This window comes from Parasteatoda tepidariorum, chromosome 1, assembly GCF_043381705.1.
Source record: "Parasteatoda tepidariorum isolate YZ-2023 chromosome 1, CAS_Ptep_4.0, whole genome shotgun sequence".
NCBI classification, from domain to species: Eukaryota; Metazoa; Arthropoda; class Arachnida; order Araneae; family Theridiidae; genus Parasteatoda; species Parasteatoda tepidariorum.
This window is the reverse complement of record NC_092204.1, coordinates 79,410,797-79,434,110: the sequence shown is the minus strand read 5'-3', so window position 1 is coordinate 79,434,110 and position 23,314 is coordinate 79,410,797. Positions and strand designations below refer to the sequence as shown.

Below are 23,314 nucleotides of genomic sequence, written 5' to 3'. Positions count from 1 at the left end.
TGACTCCTCTGTTGGATTTAAAATTATAAGGCTACGGAGTAGAGCATTTATAGTCGTAAACTAGGGATTTTGGTCTGTTGTTCAATGCTATTATAAAATTAAATTAAATCAGGAAAATTTTATTCCCACTATATTATGAAAATGAAAAAAAAAACCTTAATCTATTTCAACATGGAGCTACATATTTAACCCCTTAACGATCGGTAAATTTTCAAGAAAACGGTCATAAAAGTGCCTATTTTCTGGCTTTTGTATTTGTATTATGTACTTTATTAGTGCTGCAACTAGTTTAAAATAAACTAACTATCTACAATTACCTTAAAACATCCTGGTGCTGCCATCAGGTATGTAAAATGAGAAATAAAATGTTTCCTGGGCAAAAGAAACGAATCAGTTTTATTCTTATTGGCGCGTTACTACAGAACACTCCAGCCCGTCAATATCACGGAATAGTGGGCGAAATCTCACCCCGTCATTTTCACGGGAGCGAGAAGGAAGGGGTTAGTGAGAAAAAATGGCAACATCTATATTTTAAAAAAAACAATGAGAAGTCTGTAAATCTTCAAGATAGAAAGAAATTAGATAATATTTTTCAAATTAGATGTTGGAGGTTACAAAATGTTGTCATGACAGTTTTGAATGTTGATTTCATTTTTACTCTAAAAATATGTAATTAATAAGAAAAAATTATTATCTTGCAAGCCAATTATTTTTGAATGAAATTGGAAACGTTCAAAATAGTTGCAAGATGAATTAATAGATATTGAATGCCACGGAAATAAATTATTTCGATTTAATTCTGTCATGGGGAATCGTGTGATTTTTAACACTCAATAAATAGTTAAAGAGATGAGTAAATAAAAAAAGGTCTTTAATAATAGTAAGTTATTGTTTTGTTAAGTGTGTGCTTTAGTCCATACAACGAAAAAAGTAGTCACTTCAGTTAAATTAGACTCTCTTAGGGGGAAAAATTGTTTTGTGAAATGTTATGGACAGAAAGTTTATTTATTTTTACTTTTTAGATAATGTAATAACTGTGGAATTCATGGCAGAAATGCATACATAAATAATGTCTGACACTTAGTAAATAGCTCTTTCTAAAAAGTTAAATTTTGCAGCATTTATTAATGCTACAAAAGTTAATTACTTGAAGAGTTATTCTGCTGTTTTCTGCTGCATAAATAGCAATAAAAGTAATAATTTTTCTCAAAACAATATAATGAATAAATTAGTTAATATGAAAAGCATTATAAATTATGTAAATAATGATGTGAAGTTTTCTTTAATAATTTCTATATGTAATACTTTATACAAAAAATATATAAAAGAAAATATGTAAAAAAATATAAAGGAAAAATTATAAATTTTTTTTTTTAATTAATTTATTTTATGTATAATATTTTTGTTCCTAAACAAGTAAAATATGATAAAACTATCAATGTAATACTAAATATCTAATAGATTATCTAATTTAAACTTAATCTTGAATATATTTATTAGTGCAAACTAGATCCCTTATATCCATTTTAAGCAAGACATTGTATTACTTAATAAATTGTGATATTTAAAGTATGCTAAACTTTTTATCATTCTTGAATTAGATCAAAGCTTTTATTTCAAAATTCATACAAAATATGTCAGTTTAATAGCACTAACACTTTCAGAGGTTGCTTACAGCCGCTAAAACTTAGAATTTTGTACTTCAAATTATGTTTCCGAAATGAAAAATGAAATTTATATATAAATTCCAAACCATGCCTTTTCTCTTTTATCTCGGTGTTTTAATTAAAGGACAACATAAAATTTCACTTAAACATTACATCACCTCTCAATTTTCATAACCTAAAACCAAAGCTCTTCCTTTCTCTTAACCTATCTCCGACATTTCTGTTTTAAAATAAATCAACTTCAAAACCCTATCTTCTCGCAGCTTTCATTTTGAGTTAGTAGAATCCTTAGTTCTCGTCGCCTAATCCTTCTCCGTTGAGGGTGAAAGGAACTTAAAATCTCATACGAAAGCAACAAAAAACAAAAGACAAGAAACCATTTACGTGAAAGGAACGCCATCAAAATCAATCTTCGCTTACTTGGAGCCGAAGTACACTATCCTTTCTTGAACGCGTAAAATTAACCCTTTAGTGAAGTACCTCCGTTTCCTCTGAATGTAGAAAAAAAGAAAATAAAACCCATTACTGTGATGGGGAAAATAATTCTGAGTGAGTGTATTTTTCCCTTCTTGAGGTATTTTTTTTCCCTTCTCGTCCATTTCTGCTTCTTTTTTCTTTACACATCTAAACAATTGTCCCTAAACAACTCATCTCATTCTGTTTCGAGTAGCTGATGGCATTGTTGCGTTGATAAATGATTAAATCAAATAAAACACTAAGGGATATGAGGTGATTAAAAATCGAGAAGCAGAAATGATCCTAGTATTGATTTTATTAATCGGATTTCCTACTTGTAGCAGAAGTTAATTAAATTGTACTGCAAATATAAACCTCCAGGTGATATAGCAGGATACCTAAGCATTAAAATGATTAAATGTTATGACGGTATTAAAGAAGATTATTAATTTATGGATTGACAAATTTACATTCATCTGCATAGTTATATTCTTTAATATTTATAATTCAAGATTTTTTATTTTAATCTTAAAAATTTTTTTCCTATATATTTGAAGTTTCATTTTATTATCAATTATCCATCAGAATATCATTTAAGTCATTTCATCATTTTGTCAAGTCATTCAGGTATTAAAATGCTTATACAACATAAAATTCCATAGAATGGAAAACAGTCACGATAATATTGTAACCAAACTATGAACAGTTCTACAGAAATTCCCTAAAATTTCAGTTGTAATTATTCACGTAAAACAATATTTTGTTGCTGAGTAAAAAGATGAATAAAACTCACGGAGTATAAGCGTAATATAATTTAATAAAATAATTTACACCATAACAGTTATTTAGAATTAATTGGATAACTTGAAATAACTGAATAGCATGAAATAACTAATTGATATTACTTGAAAGGAGCAAATCTAAACATTTTAATATTTTATCCGATTCTCACAAAAAAATGCAAATTTAAAAAACTGTAGTGTAAATTTTTAAGGAATTACAATGCACAATATTGTTAGCTTTTGAATTTACGTTTTTTACAAAAGTTATTAAAACTTTACGCCAACGATTATATCTTTAAATTTATAACAATGGTAATAAATGCGATTTTAATTACTTAAAAATAGTAACAATTTATTAACGTTTCAAAGGTTAAGTACAAAAACTATCAGTATCTCCCTCTATTAGAAAACATAATCATTATTATATTGCACGATTTATAATTATTTTTTTAACTTTTAAGGAATGCAATGGAGATACAAAGCAAATGGAACTTATATTATTCATTTAAGATTATTCTATTATATTTATAAAATCATATTAACTGCTGCATTAAACGTGAATACATCATGGCAGAACATCACGTATAAATTCTAATGGTATAGAGAAATGTTTGCAGAACTTCATTTGAGCATTTTGCCTTTAGCGGTCATATTGTACTACGATTAAGAAACCAGGCCAGAGAGAATATGAGGTGACAAATATATACTGGCATGATTTTTTACTCTGTCACTGTAATTTATGCCATTTAGTTTGATATTTTAATGAGTTTTTGCAGATACATTTCAACAACAAAAAAAAATACTGCAAATAAATAAGGTTGCGTAAACAAAAAACATCCAGTACAGTTTCTTAAAAGTCCTAAACAAAAAAAACGAAAAAATCTAAACAAAAAATTTTAAATATCGCCTTTGAATGTGTTGTATTAATGCTCTCAAAAATAGATTTAAAAAGTATTGCTTTAAGTGTGAATAATTTACAGCTTTGTGGTAAATAATATTCAATAGGCATGCAATTATTTTGGCAAAAAAAAGTCGTTTGTATTGTGTTCGTTGTGTAATGTACTGCGCAATAAAACGACGCGTTTTTATAACTATATACTATGTGAAAGTTTTCCTTTTCACTCCCAGAAGAAAATCTTTCTTAGAGCTTCGTAATTTATTATTTGCGAATTTAGGTAAATTTAATGCATGTGTAGAAATGTTTCCAATTAAATGTATTATTACTTTCTATTAAATCTATTATTAAATTATTTCTATTAATGTACCATTAAATGTATTATTATCACTGTATTAATAAATGCATGTTTAATTCTCTATTACCACTGGATGAAATAACCTTTGACTTTACTTTAAAATCTAATGCATATTTTGTTGACGTAACCTAGTTCCTCTTATATCATTTTATCTCATCAAATATGAGTCTTTGCCTTTTCTCATTAATTCTGAAGAAAGTATAATATTTATGTTTGTGCAAACATTTACATATCATCATGAAAATACGTATTGCATATGTCATTTTTATGATTGGGTAAAGATAGATTTGAAAAAAGAGGGATTTACTGAATAATTCATGTCTTTCTCTACTTCAGTAGCAAATACCGTTTGTAAATCTTAAAACACGCACCGTTTGGCCGAAAGCAAGTAAATAAATACGTTTATGATTCATTTTTAAAAACTGTGTCGATTCGGCTAATTTTTGAAATGGAATAAAAATAATTCATTTTATTACTTTACTCCGGTTTTTAAGCAATTGTTTCTAGAAATATATAAGAAATACATTTACTTTATATTTAATCTTTCCAAATTTTATCTTTTCGTTATTTTACACTTAATTATGGTTTTTTTTCCCATTTTGTTTTGAATAAAAAGATTTATCATACTTCAAATTGTATAGTAGTTATGCTTTAAACAATTTTGGTACTTTAAGTGGTTTTATGAAAAAATCACTTATTTTTTCTTAACAAGTTGCTATAATTAGGACTGGGCTATAAATCGATATATCGCGACATATCGATTTAACGCCTGTATCGGCAGGCCGATACAGCGACTTTCGTTCCAGGTGATGCATCAGAAATCTCATTTAAGCCGTCGAGTAAAGAAGACGAACGATATAGCGATACAAGATACGCAAGGATCTCTTACGCTCCGATGCCAACTCGAGGCTGGGGAAGACGTATCGTTATATTGAAACGGCCTTGATTGATGAGCGGTAGAATCAGAATCAGTTTTGAGAACATATATCGTGATCTCGATAATTATTCGATAATTATTCAATTTAACTTTATTATTTATGTGAAATAATAATGATAAAAAATAGTGTTGTTTTAAAAGTGTTTTTCTTTTGTTTAATTTATTTAGCACTTTGTTTTAAGCATACAAATAATTTTTAACGAACTTATTTTTTAAATTTTCTTTCTATATTGTTAGGTAAATATATTAATGAATTTCAATTTTATTTATTTTTTTATTATTTATTTTTAAACTAGGAAATCTTTCGTTATTTGCGTGATCATTTTTCGAAAATATAACATTAATATCTTTCTTAAGCAAAACATATACATCAAATTCATAAATTGATTTAAATCAATCTGAGTACGAAGTTTTGATAGAACTCCGACTTTCTGCGCCTTACAAGTAAATGAATTTCAAAAATACTATATCGCGATACATCGCTATATCGCAATGCGAAACTGACGATGCATCACGATATAAAATTTCTTATATCGCCCAATCCTAGCTACAATCTTGTTCGAATAAATATTTCTAAGAGCATAAAAGCAATACTGTAATAGATCTTTATCTCTGTTTTGCTTTAAGTTATTTAAAACTTTGTTAGATCGCTTGCTGGGATTTTTAAGTTTACCGTATTTTAGATTATATGGACAACAAAGCTAGTATTTTTGATATTTATTTGTATTTACTTTTTAATTTGCTTAGAACCTTGAGCCTATTGCTGGATTTATCTATTGTTTGAAAGTGTCTTATTTATACCATTTTTGTAATCTATTATTTAAGCATATTCGTTAAGCCGCATTCCTTTCTATTTTAAAATAATCACTGGTAACTGGTAATTATCACTTTTGAAATAAACACTGAGAACATGTGTAAAATAAACTTAATATCTACGATTTTATATTTTTAGAAAGTACACTGTAAACAATTTTGTTTCAAATGACAGTAAAAAGTACCGGCAATTCAGATGCATCATCTGTAAAATCCATTTTTACCGCAAAATATTATAACCCAATATTTTCAGAAATATTTGTTAAATTAATGAGATTCAGTGATTTTACGATAATTAATGCTGCAAAATCACTGAATTATTCATGGTAATTGTTATATAAGATTTTTTGTTCCGTAACAATGGGTTTTTTTCTATCAGTGACAATACTTGTTGCAGTAATTTGAGCTGACATTTAGTACAGTGTGGTTTTAAAGAGCAATCTACTCTCGTTTTTCGTCTTTAGTTTAAAATTCCTTCTTTGCTTATTTTAAGGCTTAATACTTAATACCCTGTTTATGTAACTGAGATAACATAATTATTTCATACCATATCAATTAAGATAAGTCATTTTTTTACCTTTAGAACTGCCCTTGGATGTTTGAACTCGAACAATGATTATAACAATAACAGCTATGAGAACCAAAACAGCCACAGCTCCAATTAGTATTCCTAAAATTGGGTTCACTGCAGTCATTTCTTCCTCTGCTATTAAAAATAAATGTAATCAAGCTACTTTTAAAGTGAATAAATAAATATAACGTTTAAATTTATCAATCCAAAATCAAATAGGTAGGTGAAACTTATGTAATGTAAAGACATAGTTCTTGATTGCCATTTTATTAATTGTGTTAAATAAACAATTAAAAACCAAACAGTGTCTTAAAACAAATGATAATCGATTAAAAGATTTATGGCGTAACTACCACTATAAATATTAAATACCAAATCACTAGTATATAACACACGTTAACTTGATTATATCACGTGGTACCTTTTGATAGATGAAAGTTGACATAGTCTAAGATTAAATCCCCACAGATTCTCGTATGTGCCTATAACAAGAGAAGTGTGTATTCTAGCTAATATTTTTACTTACTTCCTATTAAAGGATTTACTGAATTGCACTTGATAATAAATTAGCTTACGAATGACAAGTATTTGATAGTTAAAAATAAAGTTAATTTGTTTTTGACAATAAAAATGTTTAAAAATACTGTTATAATTTGTGTTAAAAAAATTACAATGTATAGATGTACTAAACTAACTAAAGGTAAAAGCTTAGGAATTTTGACAAACTATATTTGCATTGTTGCATTGCTTCACTAATGATAATTATGATTGTATTTTTTTAACTTCAAACTAAAAGTTATTTTCCCCCTACTTAAAAATAATTTAATAATTTTTCCGTTCAATAATAATGATAGCAATGCAGTAAATTAGATATTTATTAAGATTATGAGTTGCTTACAGCTTTTATTTATTAAAGTTTTGAAAGCAGAGTTTCAAATTATGTTTCTTATTAAATGTTTTATTTTTATTTTTCATATATACTGTACTTACTATAAAACAAATTAAACCATAGAGAGCACAAAAGATATCGTTAAAATATTTTAATGTGCAAAACTATGCGTGATATTTTTGCATAAAAAAAGACTATGAATTCCTTTCAAAGAAAATAAAGATAATACATGATGGAAAGCGTAATTTTTCCGTACAATGTCTCAACATATAGATGGAAAGATGAAATTTTAACTTTTTTTTCCAGTTCAATTATTTCTAAAATAGAGAAAATACTGATTACAAAAGTAAACCAAGTAGTTTTAAAAATTCTCATATATTTTAGAGAAATGCCCTGAAAACATACTGAAACACGCCCCTAAATAAAGGTGAGCTCATGGGTAATTGAATTGATGTAAATTAAATATAATTTCTGGTAGCACAAGGTCCAGATGAGAAAATACTATGCCAAACAATACGTTAAATCAGAGTAAAAGGTGACACCCGGTGTCAGAGTGGTAGCGCTTCGCGCTCGCATGCCACAGGTCCTGAATTCAATCCACGGGACGGACAGAATTGACTCAGCCATTGATCCCTTTAGTAGGTCTATAAAATGAGTTCCAAGCATGCTTGGGAGCTAAACACTAGGAATTTCGCGTACGGCTGACCACCCAACTACAACATCTGCTCCTGCACTCTTGAGCCCATGGTCTGGAAAACTGAAATGAACACAGAAGGCCTTGGCTTTCTATGGGCTGTCGCGAAACTGAGTTTGGCTCTAGAATAAAAGGTTAAATACATTCTACACTTTTACTTACTGTCCATACAATAAAATTAGATAAAACAGGTAAAATAGTTCTGATGTAATAACGTACACAATAAAAAGGAATTCAATAAATTATTTATAAACAATTTAAAATAACAATATCATGTTAAAACGTAAACATTTTTGGATGAAGCATTTCATCCAAAAAATTCCGTATGAGTAAAATAAACTTACCAGAAGAGGCAAGACAATGTAGGTTGAAACTTGAGCAAATTTTCAAATGCAATGAATTTTGAGATGAACATGTGAGAAAAAATACGCTACCAAGCAAAAAGAAGGAGAACGGCTTCAATATTGAAGACAGAGTAAATACCCGAGATTTTATAGCTATAAGTGTAATCAACGATAATGATAGCACAGCCTATATTTAACTGCACAATTAACATGTTACAAACAAAGCACAACTTATGAGTGAATGGAAAGAGACATTTTAAAGGGTTTATTTCACGATAAGCGTAATAAAAATGTTAAAAAACTGGAAAAAAAAGATTTTAAATCAACGCTCTCTAAACACATAACCCTTACCGGTGAAAGCTTCTAGCATGTTTTACGGAATTGTATTCCCAACCAACCTCTACCAAATTTTAAAACGAATTTCAGGTAGCAGTTAGAAAATGGAAAAATAAGTAGGTCCAGACGGCATAAATACTTTAGGTGCTTACCTTAAACAAGATATTGAACATAATAAATAATTTAATATTTTAAGCCACAAGGAAAAAATCAAACAACCGTTACAGGAACATTACCTGTCCTTCTTTCTGGCGGAGGCAATGTTGATGCCATAAGTGCCACTGAATTGCTTTTCCCTTTTCCATTGGACGCATAAAGAACAAGAACAAATGCTGTGCCTGAGGGTAATCCAGAAACTTTAAATGCTGGTGTATCCATCATTGTTAAGTTAGCAGCTAAGTGTTCTACAACTGAATTATAAAGTTCAAGGTGAAATGTCTGAGTCAAGCCTCCATCGTATCCAGGCTCACATTCCACAGAAAGAGATTGGGAGGACTGGTTGGTAACAGAACATTCTCTAGGAGACTCAGGTGCTCCTGAAATATAATTAAATGATTTCTTGTAACTATTTTAAATTAATTATAATTAATTACTATGGATTGTTAGAAATCATAGTGCAAAAGAACAAAAAGGAAAACGATATTGCCCTCTAAAAAGTTTCGGATAAAATTGCGGTGAAAAGTAACGGCATTCAGGGTGTCGGTAAATTTTAATGCAAAATCTGAGACATGTTGAGGTACAAAAAAATCTGATTTACCGTATGTTTTACAGTAATGACTGTTGAATCACTATAATACTGATAATCACTATAATACTGTTAATCACATTAATACTGTGTCATACTGATAAATTACTGAAACACTCTAATTAAATAAATGTTGCTGTAAAAATTGAGGCAAAAATGGATTTTAAGGTAAAATGCATTTTACAGACGATGCCCCCAAAGCAAAAATCGCGGTATAACATTTTGTGTAAAAATTGCGGCATAATATTTTGAGATAAGAACAGATTTTATGGTAAAAGGAATTTGAAAGATGATGCGCCCTAACTGCTAGTTCTTTATACCATAATTTGATCCAGAATTTTTTAAACTTTACCAGATGTTTGGTAATTTTTATGAGACTATTAATTGAAAACTAATTTAAAAGTTACACCAAGCGTCGATGACCGGGGAAAATTCCTTTTAAATTTCCTAATTGCGGAATCACTTTTTTTGGATGCTCCGTCAGTTGAAAATTCAGGAAAAACCTAAGAACTTTCTTTAGAAAACTAAACTTTTTCTAGTTCTTAATTTTGAAATAACTTATATATTATTATGTAAACAATTTAATTGAATTCAACATTATTAAAATTGTTTTTCTGTCTATTATAATTTAAATGCATACCCTATAAAACAATTAAGAGTTTAGCAGAATTAATGTCTTTACACCAATTTTAATATCATTACATCAATTTTAAATATCCTTATATCAATGGATAAGATAAATAAAAATAATTTTTCAATACTTCTTTGTTCCAAATATTTCTTGACACAGTACGTAAGTAAAATGCATTTCAAGAACAAATGTAAATATACGCCCTTTAGAGTGTAATAAAGATTTATGTTGAGATAGAAAGCAATTACATTCTTATTTTACTAAGACAAACAACTAGATAGTAAATTTCATAAATGAGACAGAACAATAGCCAAAGCAAATAACATGCTCGAAATTTACTATAACGTAAACGAAAAATGAACCTTTTAAACAGCTAGTTGAACAAAGCAAGTGGGAGCTATTAATACTCGAAAATTCACAGGAGAACTTAGGAAATGAAAAAGAAAGACATTTGTTAAGTCAGTTTAGGTAATACATCAAACACTTTATCAAGAATGTAGTTAATATTGATTTTGTATTTAAATAAGAAGGGGAACAATTGTTTTTAGATGTCTCAATTTGTTAAAAGATGAAAAATTATCTAATATTTAAATTACCATCATAAAGAACTCGAAGAAATATCTTTGTTAATTTATTTTCAATGTCATAAAAATAGTATTTATAATATTTAATCTATACTACTTTATAATGCTTATTATAAATGGGTGAAATGTATTAAGAAATGTGTTTATAGAACTTACACTAGCCTCTCACTAATGAGCGATTGTTTTATTATTTAAGAGAGTCACTTTACGTATCAGGATTTCCATCCCTGTCTAAAAAATTCATTTCGAATCACGTGGAGAAAAAATTATATAACAGTTACCATACTGAATAATAAAACATTTTTGTTGAAAAAAAGCATAATTCTGGTTAATAAAACCAAAATACACGGTATTTAAACATTTCATTTTTTCCATTCATATGGTGATGGTTTACCAAAAATGCTTTGATCAAAATTTTAGTTCTTCATACAACACATTTAGTAAAAAATACAAAACTAAAAAATAAATTTAATCGAATAAATGATTTTTATTTCATGCTAAGGTTTTGTGATAAAATTATTAAATTTTACCACATTTGCAAAATTTTATCACACATTTTAAAACCATATTTTATTGTTAATTTTACCAAAATCAATACCAAAGCGCATCAGTAAAATTTTCAAAGTCTTAGAGTATTCCCATAGTTCATTCACCCATTCATGTTTTCAAAATTTTGTAAAAAAAAAAGGACATGATATTTTTTCTGGCAATAAGTATCCAATTTTTATTACTTTCATAAAATTTTTATTGAAGTAATTTAAGATAGCGCTTAGAAAATATTTGTTTTGTACAGTACTGAAAAATTAGATTTGATAAAATGTAAATATTTAGCATTCTATGTTTGGTAGCAATAAATAATGAAACCGATTTCATTTTTTCAACAGTAAAATCTGTGTTGATATATTTTTTCCGTGAATGAATTTTTAATTTCCGAAAACCTCTAGAGAAATGCGCCAAACAATTCAATTGAAACGCATTTTGAACGTGCATGCATTATTGATAAGTTCTCACTTTTAAAATAAAATGTTACTACCGACAAATAGCACTCCAATTTTCTCCAATTCATTAATTATACAAGTCTCCTTTTAACTTTGACTGTAACCTTAACAACATTAACTTAAAGAAGTAGCAAGTAGCATTGCTTTAAAACATTTTGAGGTAAGTGTAACGAAAAAGTGCAGCCAGCATTAAATTTGCTGCAAACATAAAACAAATGTTTCGGAAGTTTTATAACTGTAACTTATGTTTCTTCGTTTCACAAAAGAAGAAAATGAGAGTGGATGTATTAAGTGGTATCACACCAAGGAAATACAACAATTTTGAAATATTTTATTCCATTCCAAGGAATAATAATAATCTTACATATAGTCTAGAGAATAAAACCAATTTGACTAGTTATAATTTTTATAAAAATTTCTGCATGTAGATATAGTTTGCCAAATAAAACTACGTAGTTTTTTTTTATTCCGTTTTGCTGCTTTTGGTTAAGTCTAGTCGAAGTTAATCTATTAGTTATGGTCTAATATTAATAACTAAGTAACTCAATTTGGTGAAGATCGATTATAATAATATAGTAATTCTATAGATGGTCTATATGATATAGTAATTCTATAGATGTTTATGCATTGTGATATATTTATCTATGTTAAACGCACACTATCATGCATTTTACAGTTATAGCCATATCAAAATGAATGATTATCTATTTTCCCGTCATTTTTCTATGCAAACAAATGGATTTATTTCACCTATCCTAGAATTTATTACACTTTTAATTTGCAATACGAGGAAAAATTAAATTAAATTGACTGTAGAGTTTCTAATTAAAGTTGTCGCTAGCTGTCCTTTCGCTTAGCGAGAATTTCGCATGAGAATAATATGTTTCACTGGTAAAATTAAGTTAATGTAAGAAATCAATTTTTATTCTATGTATAATGCGGGATTTGATTACTGTTTATAGCTTAGTGCCATGGATTCGAATTTGATAATCTAATCTTTTGCTTTGAAAATTCTAACTTCTGACACATAAAGCAAAAAAATAGCATAGAACATAACATTAAACTAAATATTTCGAAGTTAAAAGAAGTTTATATATTTCATTATTTTTACTATACATCATATTAGTATTTCACAAATATATTAACTGATTTATTTAAATTTAAAAAAAAAAAAGATTATGTGGTTGCCATTTAGTGAGTCCGAATTACATTATCAAATAATTTAAATGTAACTCATGAACACTAAATATTATTTTTTTAATCAAACTAGAAAATGGATAATTCAACTAATTTTTCATTTAACAAACCCTAATTATTTAGTTCAAGATTTCAGATAGCTTTAATTATAGATTTTTACCCTTTTTACAGTTTTAACACTTCTGATATTTCATTTAATAAAAAGTTGACGCAAACATTACTCCTTCTGCAATTTACACCCAATTATGAGTAATATGATTAGCAAGTAAAAGGTTTTTATACGTTCTACTTATTAATTTATTAAATAGCTTTTCAACCTTAAAATTCATTTCAGAAATTGACTATAAACATACTACAAAATATTTTTTCTCGTGCAAATGTTAATATCTCAATAACCCAGAAGATACTGTTGAGAAAAAGACGTGGCAAGTATCAAATAGCCAAACAGATAGCTTCAGATAGCTTTGTCCCTTATGTAAAGGGGGAAGTAGGCCTTGTAGCAGTAGCTGATTGGAATTCGAAAAACATTCATCACGATGCATGATTTCCTACCTCATTCACAATACTAGTTTATTTATTGAACAAGTAAAAAATATGTAGTTCGACATAATTTTCATTTAACAAAACCTAATTACTTAATTTAAGCTTTAAAATAGTTTTAATGATAGATTTTAACACTTTACATGTTTACAATGGAGCAACACAATTTTATGCAATAAAAATTCAATGCAAAACATCATTCTTTTGCAATTTGCACCCAATTAAGAGTAATGTAATTAACATCTAAAAGGTCTTTTACCTGTTCTTTAACTTTATTAAATAGCCTTTTATCGCTAAATTTCACTTTAGAAAACGTCAACATACACATTACAAAATCTTTTTTTCTCATGAAAATGTAAGCTTCTCAATGACCCAGAAGATCCTATCGACTTAAGGACTTGACAAGCATCAGATAGCTTGTTTGTCACTTATGTGAAGGGGAAGGTCTCCAGGGCTTTTACCAGTAGCTGATTGGAATTCGAGGAACGTACATCACGGTGCATAATTCCCTACCTCAATCATCTCCCTAAAATCTTGCCTTTTGAGCTAGTGAAATAGTTTACGGCATTAAATGGAAAAGAGGAGTCGAGTAGTACCCTAGAAGTGAATTATTCATCACACGTCCTAATCATTACTAATGAAGTACTTCCAGTTGGAACTAGGAAAACATGTCCACACATGCATAGCCCATCTCATCTTTTGCAGTCAGAGAAAAGTAAAATTAAAGAAAAGAAAGAATGGCAATCGTACAAGTCTTGTGATACTCTTAAGTGTACTTAGAGTTCGTGGCTAATTTAAAGTAACTGAGAAAAGAGACTGTTACTCTGTTTGCTTATAGGAAAAAGTACAGGTTGAGAGGGAAAATATATTCTCTTTTTTTCCCCTTTTTGTTTATTTTCCTTTTTTCCAAAAATTTATTTATTTAAAGGCGTAGTTTTTGTAGTTGTACAGGTTTTCAATAGATTAAACGAAGAAACATTGCATTTAGTGAATTGATATTGTGTTTCTCGGATTGTTAAGTAGAAGTATATTTTTTACGGTAAATAGAAGACTTGCAGCTTTGTTTTGGAAAACAAAGATTAAATTAGAAAACAAATAATTTCTAAAAGAATTCTTTTTTTTTATAATTAAGGAAATCTGGTAGTAAAATCGGGTAATAAAAGAGTCTTATTATTTTAATTGTTTTTGGGAGGTGAGAAATCTCAGTGACTACAGTGCCTTATTAATTGTTATAATATAAATACAAGAAATACAACAGAAAGAAAATAAATAGTTATGCATTGCCCATAGATAAAAATCTTAAAAGTATTTTACTACAAGCTTTCATTTTATTTAAAATCAAAATTACAAAACATTTCTCTCGTAAATTTATATTTTATCTGGTCTTGGTAGTCACTGACATTTCATTCCTTTCAAGAGCAAATTTCATTCTTTTCAAGAGCAACTTAAAAATGAAATAGTTTTAACTAAAAAATTTTAATCGATGAAAATTCTATGATCCGTACCTGCAGCGTTATATTCTATTGGTCACTACGATTTAATTGTTTGTTTAATTTGTTGAACACGTACTTTTTAATTGTTCAAACAAAAATACAAATTGAATAATGCTGTTGAATAAATCTTATTGTAATGTTATCCTGCTTCTTCATTTATGTTGAACCATAGATTGACTATAACCATTTGGTGTAAAATCAGGGGACAAAGTTGAAGCAGTTGGCGGCAGGACTTGCAATCGGTAGTAACTGATCAAATCGAAAGAAAGGTAAGTAATAGATCCAAATTAAAACTAAATAAAAAATCTGTTGCTCACGTTTAAAAGTCGAAATAAGTTTCGAAAGAATCGAAGGGTGAAACTAAGTGTTCTCCCGAGGTGAGAACCACCCTTGTATTCTAAATTTGACCTATGTAACTCTCTTTATATTGTTCTGATATTTTAATTTTATTTTTAACGTATATTTATATAGACGAATAAAACAAGCATAATCAAACATTTTTATTCTTTATTAATCACTGTTTGTTGTCTGCATACATATGTATTCTTGTTAAAGCCACATTTCTTGTAAGTGAATAGAATGGTTTACTATCAGAGATTACTATGGATTACTATAATTGAACCTTTACCCAAGATGATAGAAGCAATCAATAAGTTTAATCAAATTTATTCAATGTTTTAGTTAATTCTTAGAGGGTATTTAGTATCATAGGGATTTCATAAAACAGATATTCACTTTAAGATCGCTGTTAATGCATTTTCGGAATCCTTGAGAGTTATTAAAAAAACAGATTATGAGACGCAAATAAATAATTATCCGAAGAAAGTCTATAGAGATAAAACGAGTCATAAGTTAAGTATGTTGGATCGAAAACATCAAAAGTTTTGGATGCATCATGATTCGATGTTTTGTTTCATCTTGTTTCAAATGGTAATTTTAGAGTCCTATTCGACTATGTTTACTTCATGTTTGAAATAAAAGTAAAATTAACTTATTAGGGATAATTATTGCATAGTACACTGCACATTTTTACATAATGTTTATAATCATCGAAATATCCGTAGGAAATATGAATGATTAATTATCGAAAGCAATTTGTCTTAATAGCTTGCAAGCACATGCACAATATTATTCGAATGACTGAAAGAATAGTGTATTAGTCAATCCAAGTATTTTTTAAATCTTACCATGATAAATACAATTGATAAAATAAATGATATAGCTTTGTAGGTCTTTTCTTACTTCTTTCGGAATTTAAGAACTTAGAGTGTAAAATGTGTGTACCGAAAACTATCTGCGTATGTCCACTTCTACTAAGTCAACCGCTGAAAAGGAACATCACTGCTTTAAAAGTACAAAAGTATGACAAATTGTTTCTGTGGCTTAAAAAACTTTTTTGTACCGTTGTTTTTCGTTTTTGTCTTATGCATTAAATTGGTGCAAAAGGTATTTAACTCTCATGAGAAGGAAATAAACATCACAATGTTTTTGAAACTTTAATTTAAATGATACAACTTTTAAACTTTACCAGGAGTTTGAAAATAATCAACTGTACTTGAAAAATTAAAACTTAGGAATGCAGAATGCGTGATACAATAAGAAGTAATAGAGGAAAAGTAATTTTTCTTTTTAATAACATAAAACGATAACCTTATATCATGCAGCAGTCCACATTGGAATCAATCATAATTGTTTTCCATAAACCATCATAGTTTCATGTTAAGTCTTATAGTTTTTCTTCGTTTAAATCAAATTTAACATAAATTTCTAAAAAAAATTTGTAAAAAAATTCAAAAAATTATTAGAAATGCAAAAAATATTGAAAAATTATAATTTCTGTAAAGCAATGCTGTCTTAAGTTCATAAACAGATATGGCCCTTTATGCATATCAAATTTCAACTGTGTGACTGCATTCCTGTTATCGAATGTTTAATTATTTTATTTCATCGTAATTCCTGTTAAAGTTTCTACAAGCTTTAGTAATTTCAAGTTTCTAAGTCCTAAGTTTCAAACTCTTTGAGTATCAAAACAAAACGCAAAGTTAAGTTAAACACAAAAAACTATAGGGACTTCGTCAACGCCCAATAATTTACAACTTAATATTTACTTCGAAAAAGAGAAAATGACTTTACTCATACTTTACTTATCTAATATTGCGAGGGACAATTAATATTAGTAATTTTATTGGAACTACTTTCATAATAAAATTTAACAGTTTGAACTCGTAATTTTGCAAATAATAATATTAATACAATATTCGCATCTATTTTGTAAAATTTAACATTACCAAATGAGTAAATTAGTGAAAAAAATTTAAAAAACTTTCAAATCTGGAGCATTTTCCAAAAACATGTAATAAAAGATTCCTTGTAAATAATTCAATTTACTAAAATAAAACATTTTATTGTAAATCCTAAGATGTACTTTAAAAATGAGATGAGATCTTCTAAATCCCGAGGTATATTAAGGAAAATTCTGAAATAAATATTTTATCAATTCTGTAGTTGGATTTTATTTCACCAGTCTTGTTACCTTTAGTTAAATTTACATATCAATAATAAAAGAAGGAATATAAATTACATTTGTCCTTTAATAAATTCGTAAAAATTGTGTAACTTCATTCTTTCTTTGGTGACTTAATCAAGTCTTCTCCAGAAAAAGGTTTTAAATGTTAGAAAGAAACTGAATTAAGTCCTCAAATGAAAGTTTTAGTTTCTCTAGAATGGGAAAAACGAATTGAATGGATTCTTTTGGCAAGGTTCCATTAATTGAGCTATGAAAAGCAATGAATCAATGTCTTAGTTTTGGTGCAACTGCTGCAGCTAAAGTTGAAAAAAAATAATACAAATTAAGGTTAATTGAGTTTTTAAAATTGGGTGTGTGTTTTTTTAATTTTGTTCTTTAATTTAATTAAAGTTTTATATTTAGGAAAAGGAATGAAAATTGAACTTTTTATTTGAGTGTAATGGATTCTTCTAATTAGATAAATAATGTTGTTTTTACAATTGAATTATTGATTTTACTTTAAAAAGAAACCAAAAATGAATTCGGGGCTACCATGTGAATTTGCGAGTAGAATGATCATGAGGAATAGCATCTTAGTTATTTAAAAAAATCATAACATAAAAATTACCATAAAAATAAACCTCAATAATTTTATTCATTTGAAATCATCTTGACTTAATTCTTAGATTATACATAGTACGAATGCTTGAACTAACAGTTACTGTGTAATCAAGCACTTAAATGGAAGTACTTTCCCCAGTTAATGCAAGAGTAAAATGGAAATACTATTGGAATACCAGTGCAATATACTTCCATTGTACTTCCGAAGTTTGAGTACTGTGTGATTCATTAGTACAACCGAAGTACTTTTTATGACATAGCTTAATAAAACGTCTATTTAAGTGACTATTAGAGTCATTCGAAAATGTTATTTGAATATGTGAAGAAACAGTAGAGTCTATAAAATATTTTGAATCCAGAGATTTATTTTTAAATTTTAAAATCAATGAAAATTTTTCCGAATAGCAAAAAAGGGGCAATTAAAATTATATGTTTGATGAAAATGATACTTTATCGGAATTAATAATCATCATCAACTTTAGCACATCGGCCCAGATCGGGCCAATGCTTTCTGCTAAAAATTTCCCCAGGAAAACTTCTTTTTTTTTTCAATCCCAAAAATCTGATTCTATAAATGTATCAAAAATTTGATAACTCTAAAATCTGATTTAACAGAATCGAGCCATTTTTATCTTGGCCTTCCCTTTTCTAGACTACTCAAGTACTTTGACGCAAAAATATTCTTTCTGGATGTTTTTCAATTATTCTGTCGATTCAAGCAGCCCTCTTCATTCTTTAAATTATAATGTTATCTATGATATCAGGTTCTTTAAAACTTCTTTATCTGGTTTTAAAAATCAAATTTTATTTTCGGCTTTCACATAAAGCTATTCTCTTTGACACTGTCGAGAATGCTCCAGAAAATATTTCTCACAAAAACTGCTATTTTGCGTTTTCTGTTTTCAGTTAGAGGCCAGGTTTCTGAAAAATACATTTGAACTAGACTAATGAGAGTTTCATAGACAAGACTTTTTGTTTTTCGGGAAAGAAAGTGAGATCTCTATCTGGAGAGAAGTCCTAAAAACCTTCTGTTGGCCAAAGGGATACGAAAAATAGGATTTATATTAATATTGAAACATATTTAAAATATGAATTAATTCCGGAAAAGTATAAATTGCGTTATCACCAATTGGAAAATAATTTTTAAATTTGTTTTAACCTGAGTGTAAAGTTTCTTAAAACTGATACTTTTTCATTTTAAAAATAAACAAATTGAAGTTAAATTCAAAAATGAAATTCCAAATAAATAGTTTACAAATAGAAAAAAAATTACTATTTCTTACATAATAGTTGACATAAATATTCTAATTAACTAAATATTCCACTTAATTAAATTATTTTCATTCTTCCTTATGAAATTAAGAAGAATTAAAGATATATAAAATAAAAGCTAACTACTATTTTCGAAATAAAATTTCAAATATTATGTACTTCAGTTACAAAACCGCAAAGAAAGAAATACTCACTTATAAAATTCACTGCTAATAAATTGCACTACTAATTAATTTCCGTTTGCGTAACACTAAAAAATTCTTTGACTAATTATTTTCATTTAACGTAACACTAAGTAATTTTTTGTGTGATAAAATTGATTTAAACTAATTTAAATTGACTTTACAGTGAAGTTTAAAATCTCTAAGTAAAATATGTTTGAAATAATTAATTAAATTTGATATACTTATTAATAATTTAATTCTAATTCTTATATGAAACTTATTTAAAATTACTGTTTACTTATTCAATATTTTTTTTAGGTAAAGGTGTAATTCTTTAGAAACAACTTCATTACTTCCAGTGGAGATGAATTCAGCGTTATAGAAACAATTTACAATTGTACTTTTTTTTTAATCTATTCCAGAGATTTCTGAACAATCAAAATCGTTTCGAGAATTTTGATCTCGAAATTTACCTCCCTTGCTTAAATATTTTTGAGTCTTAGTCCTCCGGCTCATGTTTTGAATTCATTGCAAATTTTAAATCATTTTAAAATGGATTGGGAAATTGACACTAAATAATGAAATATTTCCTTTTTTTACGTTGCAATTTATAGTCAAGTTATAATAGCCATTCTTCAAAAATTTTACTCGTCATCCAAGCCTTTCTGTTATATTTATAATTTGAGGGCAAAATATTATCTCCATTAAAACATCTCGGTCCTGCCGATTTTCCAATGATTAGTAGCTTTAACTTCTCTGTGCTGGTCATGTTGCTTCATACCTGTAGTTATTCTTTCGAACTAATTTTGAAAACTAAAATCAGTTTGATCTGTGTTACATTAGATAAGATTATTGCTGTTAGGAAAGAAAGGAGCATATAGCGAAATTAATCTTAGCAATCAACTTCGACTACACTAGCACTTTCACCAGCCATCACTCTTTGCATATTTCCCTTTTACATTTTTAATTTCCCAAGCCATTCGATACTTACTTGAAAATATTCGATTCTCAATTCATAATCGTTCAGTTTTTCTCTTACGAGACCACCCTGAACATTTTTATCTCACATTTGTTTTATCTACTCAAACACGACAAATTCTACAACTTGTGCAAACTCGATTGTTTCAAACGTTTTCTATCATATGCATGGTGCTAACTTTCAACAGATTTTCTTATTTTATCTATTTCCTTTTAATTGTAGAAATGGGTTCAAAAGAATTTCAAATTCGGAAGCGATTTTTTTTTCTTCCTTCTTTTTATTGCCTTTTTTTACTTCCTCGTTTAGTCTTAATTTCCCCCGGGCGCTTAAATGTTTTAGAATTCTCTTTCTTCCATGTTGTGAAGCTTGAATAAAATTTTAAATGTATGTTAAATTTATATTGAAACTCTATAATTTTTATCAAAAAGATTTGCAAACCAAACAACTGTGTAACTAAAGTAAAAAACAGAATTCCTCAGCATAACATACTAGTATGATAGGACTGCTCACGTGGTCAAAAGCTAATATAATAATCTTATAATATCCAGGAATTACCTGACACCCTAAACAAATGAGTTCGAATATACATCAAACATTTCAACTTAAACCCCAGAAATAAAAATTGTGAACAATCATGGTAGCCCCATGGTACCACCTGTAGGAGAATAATAAATGAAGATAGCAGATAAGGAAGAAGAATAGAAACAGACACTCAAAGTTATTGCAACAGTGTAGGAAATAATGAAAGGAAATCCTTTTGCTTTCTTATCTTCAGAATTTTCCACTGTAACAATAAACACAAATTACAATTTATCCATCTTTCTATTTACTGCTCTTTGATTAGTAAATAGGAACTTTTTGAGTAGTTCTCAGAATAATAATAATAAAGAAAATTTTAGATATGTTTTCTTCTTCAAATGGTTTGTTCCTGTGAAGTAGGCTGAGATTTGTTAAGAAATTTAGAAGGATTTTTAAATTGAGAATTTTTTTCTCATATTTAATTCGAAAAAAATTCGACTTATTGGAAATAAATCAAAGCAAAATCTGGTTATGTAAGGGTTTTTGAGCGAAACTACGAGCTATTAATCTGCTGAAGTAATGGAATTTGATTTCACTTTATTAGAAATTATATTTATGCACCCAACTCTGCCAAAATAATCGCTAAGCTAAGAAATTGACCGAATAATGTAATAGAAGACAAAGTAAAACCTAATGATGAAACAGTTAGGAAACTCATAGTTGTTTTAGCACTCATAATAATTAGTGCAGTCAGTTATGAAGTACATATTTTACGGAATACTCAGATAACAGCCATAGAGTTGAAATACTGCATGCTGAATGCTACTATTTCAACTCTATGATAACAGCACCTATTAGTAAAAATTATTTCATCTGAGTATGATTGAAAACCTATTAAATTAACGCAAATTATGTATAGTTTTAATAATATTATTAACGATAAGCTCTAGAGAAAATAGATGTTATCTCTTTGAACGTTTCAAAGTAAATCTGTACTCGCACTAGATGTGAATATTTTGCGTCAACAGAACTAGCATCGGCCAATCATCGCTGGGATTCGAATTTGGATCATTTCATTGTGAAATCCCCTGAGCCAATGCAGCTCAATTGCTTTGTTATGAAGGAATAGTGATAGTTAGAATTTCGCTTCAATATTTTATCAATTTGGCAATAAAGTCAGATCACACTTTAATACAATGCTTAAAACCATAAAGTAATTGCTGAAAAGTATGAGTAAGTATAGAAAATAATAGTAAAATTATTGGAGAAAAGGTAAAGTTATGTTACAAAACGCAAAACTGTACGGCACTCTTTTACTCTGTTTCTGATTAGGGTGAAAAACGGAGAAAAACCGTTTTGTCAACCAAAAGCCGATAAATATACGGGAAAATTCCAGAAAAGAACGTCTATTTTTATAGGGAAGATACCAGGAAAGTGACAAAAGGCTATCAAACGGAAGTGAAAGTATATTTGACTTATCTAAGTTCATTTTTTTGTATAGTGAAATTTGATTTCTAATTTCCACAAAAAAAAGAAGAGAAAGAAGAAAAAAAACGAATTTACTATCTTGCCAATACAGTATTTAGAAATTTAATAAAAAATAAAAACACTTTACCGGCTGGTATAATTTTTGCAACACAGGGTTCTCTCTGTCCACCAATACCATTACTTCCCCAACACAGAAGGAGACCATATCCTGCCAGGGTTTTGGGTGTATAACTAAGCACACTCCTTGAACCTTCACTCCACCACTTCTGGAGATTGACAACTTCAAGGGTGTTGTTGAGTGCCCATCGGAAGTTCACGTCTGGTGGATCTGCTTCCACCTCGCAAGTCACGTTCACTACTTCCGTCCGAGCTACGCCATACACTTTGGGATCGGACAGTTTGCAAACAGGAGCATCTGAAATGGCAGATGTAAAGTGTTTATAAAATGAGAGCTCATTTTAAGAATATAATATACTCATTCAATTGCAGGGGGGTGGAATGTCCCTAAGCAATCCACCAGAGGGAAGATCTAATTGATGATCAATGGTCACTACAATGGTGGTCTTAAAGTTTTAGTGTCCATCATCATGAGAGAGAACATCCATTTGATGATGATGGACACTAAAACTTTAAAAACTAATATTATGTTTCAAATATTTATTTTATTTAAAAAAAATTTTTTTTGCTTTGAGCAAAGTATTTTAGTAAGAATAAAATATGAATTCTTAATCTAAATTTTTTACATTTTTAGTGTTGTTTACCAAATGTTAAGGAAATGAACTTTATGGAGACAGAGATTTTAAATTTAAGGTATATAACTAGTTCAAAAACCTGA

General features: G+C 28.3%; 1 protein-coding gene across 2 annotated transcripts in view; it reads right to left on the bottom strand.

The window, feature by feature from the left end:
- The window catches only part of LOC107441897 (synaptogenesis protein syg-2), a 154,657-nt gene that overhangs the window by 24,723 nt on the left and 106,620 nt on the right, over positions 1-23,314 (bottom strand). Inside the window, exons 7-9 of one of the 2 annotated variants that reach the window (XM_043044077.2) lie at positions 22,607-22,894; positions 8,979-9,278; positions 6,486-6,611 (exon numbers count right to left, since the gene is read on the bottom strand). In XM_043044077.2, the coding sequence (XP_042900011.1) occupies positions 6,486-6,611; positions 8,979-9,278; positions 22,607-22,894 (714 nt within the window). Of the gene's footprint in view, positions 1-6,485; positions 6,615-8,978; positions 9,279-22,606; positions 22,895-23,314 lie in introns of both variants that reach the window. The other variant, XM_043044074.2, reaches the window with a different exon arrangement.